Source organism: Triticum aestivum, chromosome 5D (assembly GCF_018294505.1).
Source record: "Triticum aestivum cultivar Chinese Spring chromosome 5D, IWGSC CS RefSeq v2.1, whole genome shotgun sequence".
Classification (NCBI taxonomy): domain Eukaryota; kingdom Viridiplantae; phylum Streptophyta; class Magnoliopsida; order Poales; family Poaceae; genus Triticum; species Triticum aestivum.
The window spans coordinates 103,682,220-103,697,121 of NC_057808.1; the positions used below are offsets into that span (position 1 = coordinate 103,682,220).

Genomic DNA, 14,902 nt, shown 5'->3' on the forward strand with positions numbered 1-14,902 from the left:
AACTGCACCAACTGACAGCTCCACCGTTCAATGTAAACACGTATCCGGTTTGCGATTTAGAATCGTCCGGATCAGTGTCAAAGCTTGCATCGATGTAACCATTTACGACTAGCCCTTTGTCACCTCCATAAACGAGAAACATATCCTGAGTCCTTTTCAGGTATTTCAGGATGTTCTTGACCGATGTCCAGTGATCCGCTCCTGGATTACTTTGGTACCTCCCTGCTAAACTTATAGCAAGTCACACATCAGGTCTGGTACACAGCATTGCATACATGATAGAGCCTATGGCTGAAGCATAGGGAACATCTTTCATCTTCTCTCTATCTTCTGCAGTGGTCGGGCATTGAGTCTTACTCAACTTCACACCTTGTAACAGAGGCAAGAACCCTTTCTTTGCTTGATCCATTTTGAACTTCTTCAAAACTTTGTCAAGGTATGTGCTTTGTGAAAGTCCAATTAAGCGTCTTGATCTATCTCTATAGATCTTGATGCCCAATATATAAGCAGCTTCACCGAGGTCTTTCATTGAAAAACTCTTATTCAAGTATCCCTTTATGCTATCCAGAAATTCTATATCATTTCCAATCAAGAATATGTCATCCACATATAATATCAGAAATGCTACAGAGCTCCCACTCACTTTCTTGTAAATACAGGCTTCTCCAAAAGTCTGTATAAAACCAAATGCTTTGATCACACTATCAAAACGTTTATTCCAACTCCGAGAGGCTTGCACCAGTCCATAAATGGATCGCTGGAGCTTGCACACTTTGTTAGCTCCCTTTGGATCGACAAAACCTTCTGGTTGCATCATATACAACTCTTCTTCCAGAAATCCATTCAGGAATGCAGTTTTGACATCCATTTGCCAAATTTCATAATCATAAAATGCGGCAATTGCTAACATGATTCGGACAGACTTAAGCATCGCTACGGGTGAGAAAGTCTCATCGTAGTCAATCCCTTGAACTTGTCGAAAACCTTTTGCAACAAGTCGAGCTTTATAGACAGTAATATTACCGTCAGCGTCAGTCTTCTTCTTGAAGATCCATTTATTCTCAATGGCTTGCCGATCATTGGGCAAGTCAACCAAAGTCCACACTTTGTTCTCATACATGGATCCCATCTCAGATTTCATGGCCTCAAGCCATTTTGCGGAATCTGGGCTCACCATCGCTTCTTCATAGTTCGTAGGTTCGTCATGGTCTAGTAACATAACCTCCAGAACAGGATTACCGTACCACTCTGGTGCGGATCTTACTCTGGTTGACCTACGAGGTTGAGTAACAACTTGATCTGAAGTTCCATGATCATCATCATTAACTTCCTCACTAATTGGTGTAGGCGTCACAGGAATCGGTTTCTGTGATGAACTACTTTCCAATAAGGGAGCAGGTACAGTTACCTCATCAAGTTCTACTTTCCTCCCACTCACTTCTTTCGAGAGAAACTCCTTCTCTAGAAAGGATCCATTCTTAGCAACGAATGTCTTGCCTTCGGATCTGTGATAGAAGGTGTACCCAACAATCTCCTTTGGGTATCCTATGAAGACACATTTCTCCGATTTGGGTTCGAGCTTATCAGGTTGAAGCTTTTTCACATAAGCATCGCAGCCCCAAACTTTAAGAAACGACAACTTTGGTTTCTTGCCAAACCACAGTTCATAAGGCGTCGTCTCAACGGATTTCGATGGTGCCCTATTTAACGTGAATGCAGCCGTCTCTAAAGCATAACCCCAAAATGATAGCGGTAAATCAGTAAGAGAAATCATAGATCGCACCATATCTAGTAAAGTACGATTACGAGGTTCGGACACACCATTACGTTGTGGTGTTCCAGGTGGCGTGAGTTGCGAAACTATTCCGCATTGTTTCAAATGTAGACCAAACTCGTAACTCAAATATTCTCCTCCACGATCAGATCGTAGAAACTTTATTTTCTTGTTACGATGATTTTCAACTTCACTCTGAAATTCTTTGAACTTTTCAAATGTTTCAGACTTATGCTTCATTAAGTAGATATACCTATATCTGCTTAAATCATCCGTGAAGGTGAGAAAATAACGATACCCGCCGCGAGCCTCAACATTCATTGGACCACATACATCAGTATGTATGATTTCAACAAATCAGTTGCTCGCTCCATAGTTCTGGAGAACGGCGTTTTAGTCATCTTGCCCATGAGGCATGGTTCGCAAGTACCAAGTGATTCCAAAAGTTCATCAGTATGGAGTTTCTTCATGCGCTTTACACCAATATGACCCAAACGACAGTGCCATAAATAAGTTGCACTATCATTATCAACTCTGCATCTTTTGGCTTCAACATTATGAATATGTGTATTACTACTATCGAGATTCATCAAAAATAGACCACTCTTCAAGGGCGCATGACCATAAAAGATATTACTCATATAAATAGAACAACCATTATTCTCTGATTTAAATGAATAATCGTCTCGCATCAAACAAGATCCAGATATAATGTTCATGCTCAACGCTGGCACCAAATAACAATTATTTAGGTCTAATACTAATCCCGAAGGTAGATGTAGAGGCAGCGTGCCGACAGCGATCACATCAACTTTGGAACCATTTCCCATGCGCATCGTCACCTCGTCCTTAGCCAGTGTCCGCTTAATCTGTAGTCCCTATTTCGAGTTGCAAATATTAGCAACAGAACCAGTATCAAATACCCAGGTGCTACTGCGAGCTCTGGTAAGGTACACATCAATAACATGTATATCACATATATCTTTGTTCACCTTGCCATCCTTCTTATCCGCCAAATACTTGGGGTAGTTCCGCTTCCAGTGACCAGTCTATTTGTAGTAGAAGCACTCAGTCTCAGGTTTAGGTCCAGACTTGGGTTTCTTCTCTTGAGCAGCAACTTGCTTGCTGTTCTTCTTGAAGTTCCCCTTGTTCTTCCCTTTGCCCTTTTTCTTGAAACTGGTGGTCATATTGACCATCAACACTTGATGCTCCTTCTTGATTTCTACCTCCGCAGCCTTTAGCATTGCGAAGAACTCGGGAATCGTCTTATCCATCCCTTGCATGTTATAGTTCATCATGAAGCTCTTGTAGCTTGGTGGCAGTGATTGAAGAATTTTGTCAATGACGCTATCATCCGGAAGATTAACTCCCAGTTGAATCAAGTGATTGTTATACCCAGACATTCTGAGTGTATGCTCACTGACAGAACTATTCTCCTCCATCTTGCAGCTGTAGAACTTATTGGAGACTTCATATCTCTCAATCCGGGCATTTGCTTGAAATATTAACTTCAACTCCTGAAACATCTCATATGCTCCATGACGTTCAAAACGTCGTTGAAGTCCCGGTTCTAAGCTGTAAAGCATGGCACACTGAACTATCGAGTGGTCATCAGCGGTGCTTCCAAGACATAACTCTTCTGTGCGACAATGAGGATAATCCTCAAGTTACGGACCCAGTCCATGTAGTTGCTACCATCATCTTTCAACTTAGCTTTCTCTAGGAACGCATTAAAATTCAAAGGAACAGTAGCACGGGCCATTGATCTATAACAACATAGACATGCAAAATACTATCAGGTACTAAGTTCATGATAAATTAAAGTTCAATTAATCATATTACTTAATAACTCCCACTTAGATAGACATCCCTCTAATCATCTAAGTGATCACGTGATCCAAATCAACTAACCATGTCCGATCATCACGTGAGATGGAGTAGTTTTCAATGGTGAACATCACTATGTTGATCATATCTACTATATGATTCACGCTCGACCTTTCGGTCTCAGTGTTCCGAGGCCATATCTGCATATGCTAGGCTCGTCAAGTTTAACCTGAGTATTCTGCGTGTGCAAAATTGGCTTGTACCCGTTGTAGATGGACGTAGAGCTTATCACACCCGATTATCACGTGGTTTCTGGGCACGACGAACTTTGGCAACGGTGCATACTCAGGGAGAACACTTTTATCTTGAAATTTAGTGAGAGATCATCTTATAATGCTACCGTCAATCAAAGCAAGATAAGATGCATAAAAGATAAACATCACATGCAATCAATATAAGTGATATGATATGGCCATCATCATCTCGTGCTTGTGATCTCCATCTCCGAAGCACCGTCATGATCACCATCGTCACCGGCGCGACAACTTGATCTCCATCGTAGCATCATTGTCGTCTCGCCAATCTTATGCTTCTACGACTATCGCTACCGCTTAGTGATAAAGTAAAGCATTATAGGGCGATTGCATTGCATACAATAAAGCGACAACCATATGGCTCCTGCCAGTTGCCGATAACTCGGTTACAAAACATGATCATCTCATACAATTAAATTTAGCATCATGTCTTGACCATATCACATCACAACATGCCCTACAAAAACAAGTTAGACGTCCTCTACTTTGTTGTTGCAAGTTTTACGTGGCTGCTATGGGCTTAGCAAGAACCGTTCTTACCTACGCATTAAAACCACAAAGATAGTTTGTCAAGTTGGTGCTGTTTTAACCTTCGCAAGGACCGGGCGTAGCCACACTCGGTTCAACTAAAGTTGGAGAAACTGACACCCGCCAGCCACCTGTGTGCAAAGCACGTCGGTAGAACCAGTCTCGCGTAAGCGTACGCGTAATGTCGGTCCGGGCCGCTTCATCCAACAATACCGCCGAACCAAAGTATGACATGCTGGTAAGCACTATGACTTATATCGCCCACAACTCACTTGTGTTCTACTCGTGCATATGACATCTACGCATAAAACCTGGCTCTGATACCACTGTTGGGGAACGTAATAATTTCAAAAATTTCCTATGCACACGCAAGATCATGGTGATGCATAGCAACGAGAGGGGAGAGTGTTGTCCACGTACCCTCGTAGACCGAAAGCGGAAGCGTTAGCACAACGCGGTTGATGTAGTCGTATGTCTTCACGATCCGACCGATCAAGTACCGAACGCACGACACCTCCGAGTTCAGCACACGTTCAGCCCGATGACGTCCCTCGAACTCCGATCCAGTCGAGTGTTGAGGGAGAGTTTCGTCAGCACGACAGCGTGATGACGATGTTGATGTTCTACCAACGCAGGGCTTCGCCTAAGCACCGCTACAGTATTATCGAGGTGGACTATGGTGGAGGGGGGCACCGCACACGGCTAAAAGATCAAACGATCAATTGTGTTCTCTAGGGTGCCCCTTCCCCCGTATATAAAGGAGCAAGGGGGAGGTGCGGCCGGCCAGGAGGGGGCGCGCCAGGAGGAGTCCTACTCCCACCGGGAGTAGGACTCCCTCCCTTTTCCTTGTTGGATTAGGAGTGGAGGGGGAAAGCGGAGGGAGAGACGAAGGAAAGGGGGGGCGCCGCCCCCCTCTCCTTGTCCTATTCGGACTAGGGGGAGGGGCGCGCGGCCCTGCCCTGGCCGCCTCTCCTCTTCTCCACAAAGGCCCACTATGGCCCATTAAGCCCCCGGGGGGTTCCGGTAACCCCTCGGTACTCCAGTAAAATCCCGATTTCACCCGGAACACTTCCGATATCCAAATATAGGCTTCCAATATATCAATCTTCAGGTCTCGACCATTTCGAGACTCCTCGTCATGTCCGTGATCACATCCGGGACTCCAAACAACCTTCGGAACATCAAAACTCATAAACTCATAATATAACCGTCATCAAAACTTTAAGCGTGCGGACCCTACGAGTTCGAGAACTATGTAGACATGATCGAGACACGTCTCCGGTCAATAACCAATAGCGGAACCTGGATGCTCATATTGGCTCCCACATATTCTACGAAGATCTTTATCGGTCAGACCGCATAACAACATACGTTGTTCCCTTTGTCATCGGTATGTTACTTGCCCGAGATTCGATCGTCGGTATCTCAATACCTAGTTCAATCACGTTACCGGCAAGTCTCTTTACTCGTTCTGTAATACATCATCCCGCAACTAACTCATTAGTTGCAATGCTTGCAAGGCTTAAGTGATGTGCATTACCGAGAGGGCCCAGAGATACCTCTCCGACAATCGGAGTGACAAATCCTAATCTCCAAATACGCCAACCCAACAAGTACCTTCAGAGACACCTGTAGAGCACCTTTATAATCACCCAGTTACGTTGTGATGTTTGGTAGCACACAAAGCGTTCCTCCGGTAAACGGGAGTTGCATAATCTCATAGTCATAGGAACATGTATAAGTCATGAAGAAAGCAATAGCAACATACTAAACGATCGAGTGCTAAGCTAACGGAATGGGTCAAGTCAATCACATCATTCTCCTAATGATGTGATCCCGTTAATCAAATGACAACTCATGTCAATGGCTAGGAAACATAACCATCTTTGATCAACGAGCTAGTCAAGTAGAGGCATACTAGTGACACTCTGTTTGTCTATGTATTCACACAAGTATTATGTTTCCGGTTAATACAATTCTAGCATGAATGATAAACATTTATCATGATATAAGAAAATAAATAACAACTTTATTATTGCCTCTAGGGCATATTTCCTTCAGTTCCTACATATTCTACGAAGATCTTTATCGGTCAAACCGCATAACAACATACGTTGTTCCCTTTGTCATCGGTATGTTATTTGCCCGAGATTCGATCGTTGGTATCTCAATACCTAGTTCAATCTCGTTACCGGCAAGTCTCTTTACTCGTTCTATAATGCATCATCCCGCAACTAACTCATTAGTCATATTGCTTGCAAGGCTTATAGTGATGTGCATTACCAAGAGGGCCCAAAGATACCTCTCCGAAACACGGAGTGACAAATCCTAATCTCGATCTATGTTAACTCAACAAACACCATCGGAGACACCTGTAGAGCATCTTTATAATCACCCAGTTACGTTGCGACGTTTGATAGCACACTAAGTGTTCCTCCGGTATTCGGGAGTTGCATAATCTCATAGTCATAGGAACATGTATAAGTCATGAAGAAAGAAATAGAAACAAACTAAACGATCAAGTGCTAAGCTAGCGGAATGGGTCAAGTCAATCACATCATTCTCTAATGATGTGATCCCGTTAATCAAATGACCATCCATGTCTATGGCTAGGAAACTTAATCATCTTTGATTCAACGAGCTAGTCAAGTAGAGGCATACTAGTGACACTCTGTTTGTCTATGTATTCACACATATACTAAGTTTCTGGTTAATACAATTCTAGCATGAATAATAAACATTTATCATGATATAAGAAAATATAAATAACAACTTTATTATTGCCTCTAGGGCATATTTCCTTCAAGTTTGGTAGTACATTTATTTAGAATATTTGAAAGTAAAAAGGAAAGAAAAAGGAGGGGGAAAAAGGTAAAAAAAGAAACAAAGAAATGAGGTTGTGACCTCCCTCGCGCCTGGGCTGGCTCATGTTGCGCTCCCCTTGACACGAGGCTTCCCTACGAAATCATTAGTACACGTGGCAAAGGTCACTCCCACCTTTTAGGTTACGATAAGTGGTGCACTGCATGTGCGACACTTACGCAACATCGGAGTTTCCTTTTTTTCTATATTTGTTTATTCAAAACATTTTATCTCTTAAATCATGCGTCCAAATCACGAGTTGTTTTTACCAGTTGATTTGCCGCGTCGAGATCTTTAAAACTAGACCACATATTAATAGGTTTAGACAAAAAAAACTGAAAGAAAAAACGGAGCCGGAAGTATAAATACACCCCCGACTTTTTTCCCTTTTTGAGAGGCACAACTGTACCTCTCGTAGAAGCAAATATGTACCTTCACGCGAAGCAAATCTATGCCTATCATGGAAAAAAATGTGTTATTCCTTTTTCGTGAGGCACAACTGTGCCACTCGTGGAAGCAAATATGTGCCTGCACAAGAAGCAAATTTGTGCCTCATGAATGAAAAAAAAAGTTTTTCCTTTCTAGGAGATAACTATGCCTTTCACGGAAGCAAAGAAACAAATATGTCCTCTCGAGAATGAAAAAACAAAAAAAATCTCTTTCCATGAGGCACAGCTCGCGGAAGCAAATCTGTGCCTTCACGAGAAACAAAATTATGCCTTTCATGGAAGAAAATAACATGTTTGTTCATGTAATTTTTTCGAACTTTGCTTTGTCCAAAAGTTAGGAAAACCCAAGCAAAAACCAAAAACCTAAAAAAACCCAAAAAAATTACATGAAACCCGAAAACGCATAAAAAAATAAAATAAAAACCTGAGGGAGTGCCCCAGACGCACACGTGGCGGCTGAGACCGCTCCAAGTAACGCGCTCTCAGCCCACTAAAAGTGACCCTTGAGAGGCTCCCGCAAGGGGTACCCCTTAGTTAGTTGCTCCCGCGAACCAAAATGTTGTTGGATGATTAGGAGCACAGTGGTATTCCCAGCCCACCAGGGTTCAACTCCTTGACTTGACATTAGTGCTCACATTATTTCTGAATTTATTTTAGCCTTCCGACGATGTTCGTTCAGTGGGAGGAGACGTTCCCGTCGACTGCGAGGCGCCTGTGGTGTCTTCGTAAAATCTCAAGATGTTATCCCGGCTCAGTCTCTCGGAGGTGCTCATAGGGGTAGAGTGTGCGTGTGTGCATTCATAGGCCTCGTGTATGTGAGCGATTTTGTCGGATTCAGGGCTTCGCGGACCCAAGAAGGTTTGAACTCTAGAGCGTGTGTGAAGATCTCAACCTTCCAAGATTAGAGCCCGTCGCCCCACAGCCTAGCCTAGCCGGATTCGCGTGAGCAAGGAAGAAGATGAACACAACAGTTTACCTAGATTCGGGCCACCTCACGGTGTAATACCCTACTCCTGCTTTTGGTGGATTGGCCTCATGAGGGGCTGTGGATGAACTAGTACAGTGGATGAGCAACCTCGCGAGGACTGCTCTGGTGAGGGTGGAAAGAGTTCGATCCCTCTCTACGGTGGTGGCTAACCTATATTTATAATGGCCTTGGTCCTCTCCCCAAAACTTTGGCGGGAAGGGATTCCACAACGACCAATTTGAAAGGGGACAAGAAGTACATCTAATCCTGACGAAAGGTGGTCTTCGCCTGCAAAGCTTCTGGACGTGACGCAGCGGTGGGCTCGGTGATGACCTCCGTCCTGTCGAGCCCGTGGTCTTGTTCTTGTAGCACCGGAATGGAAACCTTTGGGAGATTCCTCGGGAACCCACGCCTGTTCTTGCCTCCTTAGCACCAAAGAGGAAAACTGCCTCCTCTGCGCCCGCCTGGCCTTGGTCGTCATGGCTCATGTCATCGTGGCCTCGTGAGGTGGGGTACCTGCATAGAAATCTTCGCTCCTCGGGAGGCCACCTGGGGAGGCCGCTCCCTCGGGAGGTCTTGGCGTCGTCCGCCTCCCGAGACTTGGCCCCTCGCGAGGGTCTTGTCTTGATGGTCTTGGAGGTGGGCCATACCAGCTCGTCGAAGGAGCCACGCCGTGGGCCGCAGGCAGGCAAGTCTAGGTACCCCGATTCGCAGAACGCCGACAAATTTTGATTATACTATGTTACACTTTTTCTTTTGAGCTGGAAAAAAAGTTAGTTTTTTTAGAGAGAAAAAATAAAGTTAGTTTTTTTTTAGAAATAAAGAAAAAAGTTAGGGTGCGTTTGGATCTCAAGCAAGCCTCACTCTAGCCTCGCCCAGCCAGGATAGTTGTTTGGTGGAGTAGAAAAAGCTAGCTTTGCCTAGCAAACTAGCCTGCGTGAGCTAGAAAATCCATGCCCGGACAGGAGAGCCGATTTGGCTCGCCTCCATCGGCAAGAATTGAGCACAAGCCTATTAAGCATGTAACTGCCGCTGTGATCGTGGTTTAGTGGAGGCTAGGCAAAAAAACCAAACAAGTAGCCTTGCTTGTACGAGCTATGCCTCGGGTGAGCTAGAATCCTATTGCCTGGCTGGGCATGTTTAGCTAGAGAACCAAACACACCCTAGTTGCTCCCGCTTCCTTACTGCGGCCTGGATCTACACCCCAGGCCCCCAGGGCCCAGGCCCCGGTGTGCCTTTTTCCTTATGGGCCCCGGATTAGCCCATGACATAGCCGAGGGCCAGGTGCCCAGCAACTCAGCCACGAGAGCCCACGAATTCTCAAAAAAAAAAAAAAAATCACGAGAGCTCACGGACGACCTAGCAGCAGTTCGCCCGCAAGCGAGGGACGGAGGGAGGGAGACCGCAACACCTGCCAGTGAGCTGCGCCGCCGGCTGCCGGCGATTGCCCCACCCCCTGCCGCTCGACTTCCCCCCACCCCCAGGCCCCCAAGTTCTCCAGACAGCCGGCAGTCCCCGCCTCCCGCCTCCCCGCTGCTCAGGACAGCCGGTGCTGCTCTAGCCTCTAGGCCTAGGCGGACCCCGCCGCCGCTCTACAGCCTCTACTCCGCCCTTTCCTCGACTTCCCGTCTCCCCGCGCAACCAGCAGTCCGTCCGTCCAGGGGACAGGGTAATTTTCTCACAGATATATAATGTTACGATCTGTCGGCTATGAGACAATTCGAGATTTCAATACCTGCTCTGTTTCTTTGTGTTTAATTGAAACTTGAACCAACTATTCCCCTGACTCGAATTGTAGCAGAAACTCGAACCAAGCAAGACTCCAAGAGTCAATCTTTCAATGAGTATGTATCTATGTATAGCCCCTGTCTATGTATGAAGAAAGTTAAATTGAAACTTTGAACCAACTATTCAGTCATCTCATGTTGTAGCAGAAACTTGAACCAACTGTGCCTATATGCTATATATACTGTTGATTTGAAACTGGAGCATTTTGATGTCAATTCATTTCATGTTGCAAAAATAGAAGATGAAGAGATATTTTTCATCGTTGTCGGCAATGGAAGAGTCTACACCTGGGGTTTCAGAGTTTTATCTCTTTTATTGGATTGTTAAGCATTGAGGTTAAATTCTAGAATTATTGAACAATTGAGATTTATTTTGTATGTTATCACATATGGTCTTTTTTTAAATGTCATGATGTGTTTTGGGGTAGTTATAAGTGCCAAAGTTATTCCATGTTGAAAAAAAATTGGGCCCAGGCTTTGCTTTAATCCTGGATCCGCCGCTGTACTAGATAATAATCTAATTTCTCTTGAAAAATAAAGCTAACCTAATCCCAAATTGAACAGGCACTCGAGCACGGCGCTGCCGCCCACACACTGTCATACGCTCATCCTCCTCCGCCGCCGAAGCCCTCCACTACAACACCGCTCTCCGCTGCCGACCACACCCTGCAATCTTGCACGCCTCCGACGCTTCAAACAACTTAACTACCGGCTGCCTTTTTCCGCAACCCTCTCCCCTTCCGCCTTTTTATCTTCACTCTTCTCTTGGCCTGATTTCAACAAGGAAATTCTAAAACCTAATCAATTTGCATCGCTTCTGATCCTTCAGCCATGCATCTCACTCTTGAATTCGGGTAATCCTTCTCTCTTTCATTCGAGTGCTTTTCTCTTTGTGTTTATTAGTCTGCCATTTGTCGTTTTTACGAGGTTGATGTGATGTTCCAGGGGCGGTTTGGAGCTTCTCCTAGAGAAATCCACCAAGGTACACAAGGTGGATGTCCAGCCCAGGGACGGTGAAGACAAGGTGCTGCTTGATCAAATGCCTCAGGAGAGACTGCTTATCGTACTTTCAGTTTGATACCTTATAACCTTACATTGTTGTGTCGAATTTTGGTACTTTTGTAGGCCACTATGAAGGGATTGCTCTCTTGGGTGAAGTCCAATTTGGTCAAGGAGCGGCCGGAGATGTTCATCAAGGATGACTCTGTGTATGGTTTCTCTTCTTCTTTTTTCATTTGCTTGTGCAGACGACATGATGATTCAGTTAGTACTGTTGCACGAAGGTGCTGGAGCCTTTCCTTTTGGCAGAAGTGTCTGGAGACCTTGTTGCCGTCCAGGATTTGTGCTATCAGCTTCTCTAGTTGATCACTTCAGCCTGGTGCCTATGTAATAACTAGTGTGAGTCAACAAGCAGCACAAAGCCTTTTGTCCCAAGCAAGTTGGGGTAGGCTGGAGATGAAATCCAACAGAAAACCGTGAGAACTAATAACTAGTGTGAGTACTTCAAAAAAGAAGTGGAAATGAATATATGCCGATAACTAGTGAGTACTTTCATTGGTGGAGATGGAGACTCTTAAGACTCAGCTTATGGCGCTTAACCTAATTAATACAGTACTTTGCTGTGGAAGAATACTAGAATAGCCATGAAAGCAGAGAAATGTTTGTCAGCAAAAAATCTGAAATAGATAGAAATTGTTTGAGAAAGCGAGATTATCGTATTCCACTGTAAATGCCTAACGCAGCCTAAACCAGCCACGGTATCTGGAACCACAACTTGCACTGCATGTGGTGATTCTAGTTTGTAGGAGCCAAACCGTTGACACTAAAGCCATAATTTGTTGAAAGTTTTGATTCTTTAGGAGGTTTGCAGTGTTTTGATTGCTCAAGTTTGGTAATACGTAGGAAGTGACCAAAGTCCAACCGGCGATAGATAGCTATCACAAAAAAAGAGTCAAAAATCCAACCAATTGTTAGATTCCTGCTCATTTTGAAAACACTATGGTGGTTGTTTTGGGCACAAACCAAACACACGCTGATTCAACTACTTCGTGGAAGAATCTTCAACCATTTCTATGGAGTTGAAAAAATATCATGTCTTTTCTGTACTTTTTGATAACATGACTAAGCTATTTATCAATCTAATATTCACGAAAACTGAAACCTTTCTCAACGACGTCATAGTTATTTTTACTTGCTAATGTTTTGGAAGGGCTATATAGATTACTTCAACCACCGCAAAAGGGGTTACATGTTACTCCCTCCGTTCCTAAATATAAGGCTTTTTAGAGATTTCAATATGGACTACATACGGAACAAAATGAGTGAATTTACACTCTAAAATACGTCTATATACATCCGTGTGTAGTTCATATTGAAACCTATAAAGGGCTTATATTTAGAAACGGAGGGAGTACATCACTAAGGAAAATTGGGAATAGGTTGCTTAGTTATTTTTCTTGTAGAACAGTGCATGCTTTGTCGGTGTAATATCCTTAATTAGCTTCATGGTCTGAAACCTTTATGTTTGCAGGAGGCCTGGGGTTCTTGTCCTTATAAATGACTGCGACTGGGAGTTGTGTGGTGGCCTTGATGCAGAGTTGGAAGATAAGGACGTGGTTGTCTTCATCTCCACACTGCACGGTGGTTAGTATTATTGTACTGTAGGGTACAGATGGCATTGCGATCTGTGGGAAAGAAACTAAATGCACTGTAATTTTTAAAGCTACTGTAACCTTCTCCTTGTTTCACTATCTAAGTGAAGGATCAACTGGTTATTATGGACCTACTCATTACTACTGTAACCAGGATGGTCCTCACCCTTTGTGATGGTTTTGGAACAGTCAAGGTACCTGAAGATGTGTAAAAAACAAATCTCATTTGATCGTAGCTACTAGCATTGCGTGAGCTAAAGGCTGAATCCGAGTTTCTGCACTGGTCTTCTTTGGGTTCACACTTCCGTCAATTTCCATCAACCTTGAATGTATTATCTCTTCAAATTTATTACAGTTTATGTTGCCAACACGGCAGTAAGTGATGAGCTTCATAACCAACACGGCAGAAAGGAAAGATGCTGTCAAGGAGGAGAACCACTTACTGTGAAAAGACATGCTAAGTGCACAGTAAGTTGGGATTTGTTCTCTCTGTGATAGTACATATACGCATATTTTTGCTTTCGTAACTGCACACAATAAATACCATCAGTGGGAAAACTATTTGGACGATTGAACTGATTAGAAAATCTCATCTAGGCAAACTGGCGGTACTGTAAAATGAGCAGTACCATTATATTGTCCATCGCAATAGCAAGTTCAGTGCAATAGTGTGTTTGATATCATCATTATAAGATCTAGGATTCAAGTCGAAATCAATGTCTGTAGTTCGTTACTCCTCCGTAAAGAAATATAAGAGCATTTAGGTCATTAAAGTAGTGATTTATACACTCTTATATTTCTTTACAGAGGGAGTACTAAATTACGAATTTGGATAATGCTACAGCTGCCTTATCTTGCCTTTTACTTATTTTGCCATTGCATTGCATTCCAACTCTTGAAGATTCTTGAGCAAAGTTTGGTGATTTCTGTAAATATCGCTTGAAATTCAGATGAGTGATGCCTCCTAATTCAGAGATGAGGTTCAGGGCCGTGGCATGTACTGGTCATCCTGTTTCTCAGTTAAATTGGACGATTATATTTTTCTGCAGAAGTATGCTTTCCATGTCTGTGTCAGTTACGAATATCATGCCAAATTTCGAAGATCAGGATAAGATTTCTGGATGTATCCTTTCATGAAAGGGAAGAGAAAAAGACAGTGACCGGTTTTCTGTCCCGGCATTGGTTGGTAACGATCGGTTCTCTTTACTGCAGTTTTGGGTGTTTTCTCCGGCGAGGTTTTGCAGGTCTATTCTTCGTCTATTCAGATCAGGGGGTAGGCCTCTGAATTGACGTCAGTTTCAGCGGAGGGTCGCCGGTCACAATGAAACTCATAAGTTGGAATTGTCGGGGCTTGCTCGGGGCCCAGACAGTTCACTCGCTTTTGGACATCCAGAGGCAGAGTAATGCCGACGCGTTTTTTCTGTCTGAAACACATTTGGACGAGGTTAAGGCAGAGGAGTTGATGAGAAAGCTGAGGATGGATCATATGATTGTGGCATCATGTCTCGGGTTACTCTTAGTCTGGAAGAAGGAGGTGAGGATCTACTCCCGGACTACTACCTTTAGCTGCATCGATGTTTCGGTGGAGGAACCGGATGGTAAATTGTGGAGGTTGACGGGGGTGTATGGCGAGCCAAGTTGGGATAATAAGGAGAGAACGTATCAGCTACTTCGCGATCTCCAAGCACAATCGAATCTCCCGTGGGTGGCAATCGGTGATTTCAACGAGATTTTATTTTCGTC

At 44.0% G+C, this 14,902-nt stretch overlaps 1 protein-coding gene across 1 annotated transcript; it reads left to right on the plus strand.

Moving 5' to 3' along the window:
- Positions 1 to 10,054: 10,054 nt before the first annotated feature.
- Positions 10,055 to 13,425, plus strand: LOC123119703 (ubiquitin-related modifier 1 homolog). The gene is made up of 5 exons (XM_044539599.1): positions 10,055 to 10,390; positions 11,073 to 11,362; positions 11,454 to 11,532; positions 11,634 to 11,716; positions 13,039 to 13,425. The coding sequence occupies exons 2-5, from the start codon at positions 11,340 to 11,342 to the stop codon at positions 13,154 to 13,156; spliced, it is 303 nt and encodes a 100-aa protein (XP_044395534.1). The 5' UTR covers positions 10,055 to 10,390; positions 11,073 to 11,339; the 3' UTR covers positions 13,157 to 13,425.
- Positions 13,426 to 14,902: the final 1,477 nt, after the last annotated feature.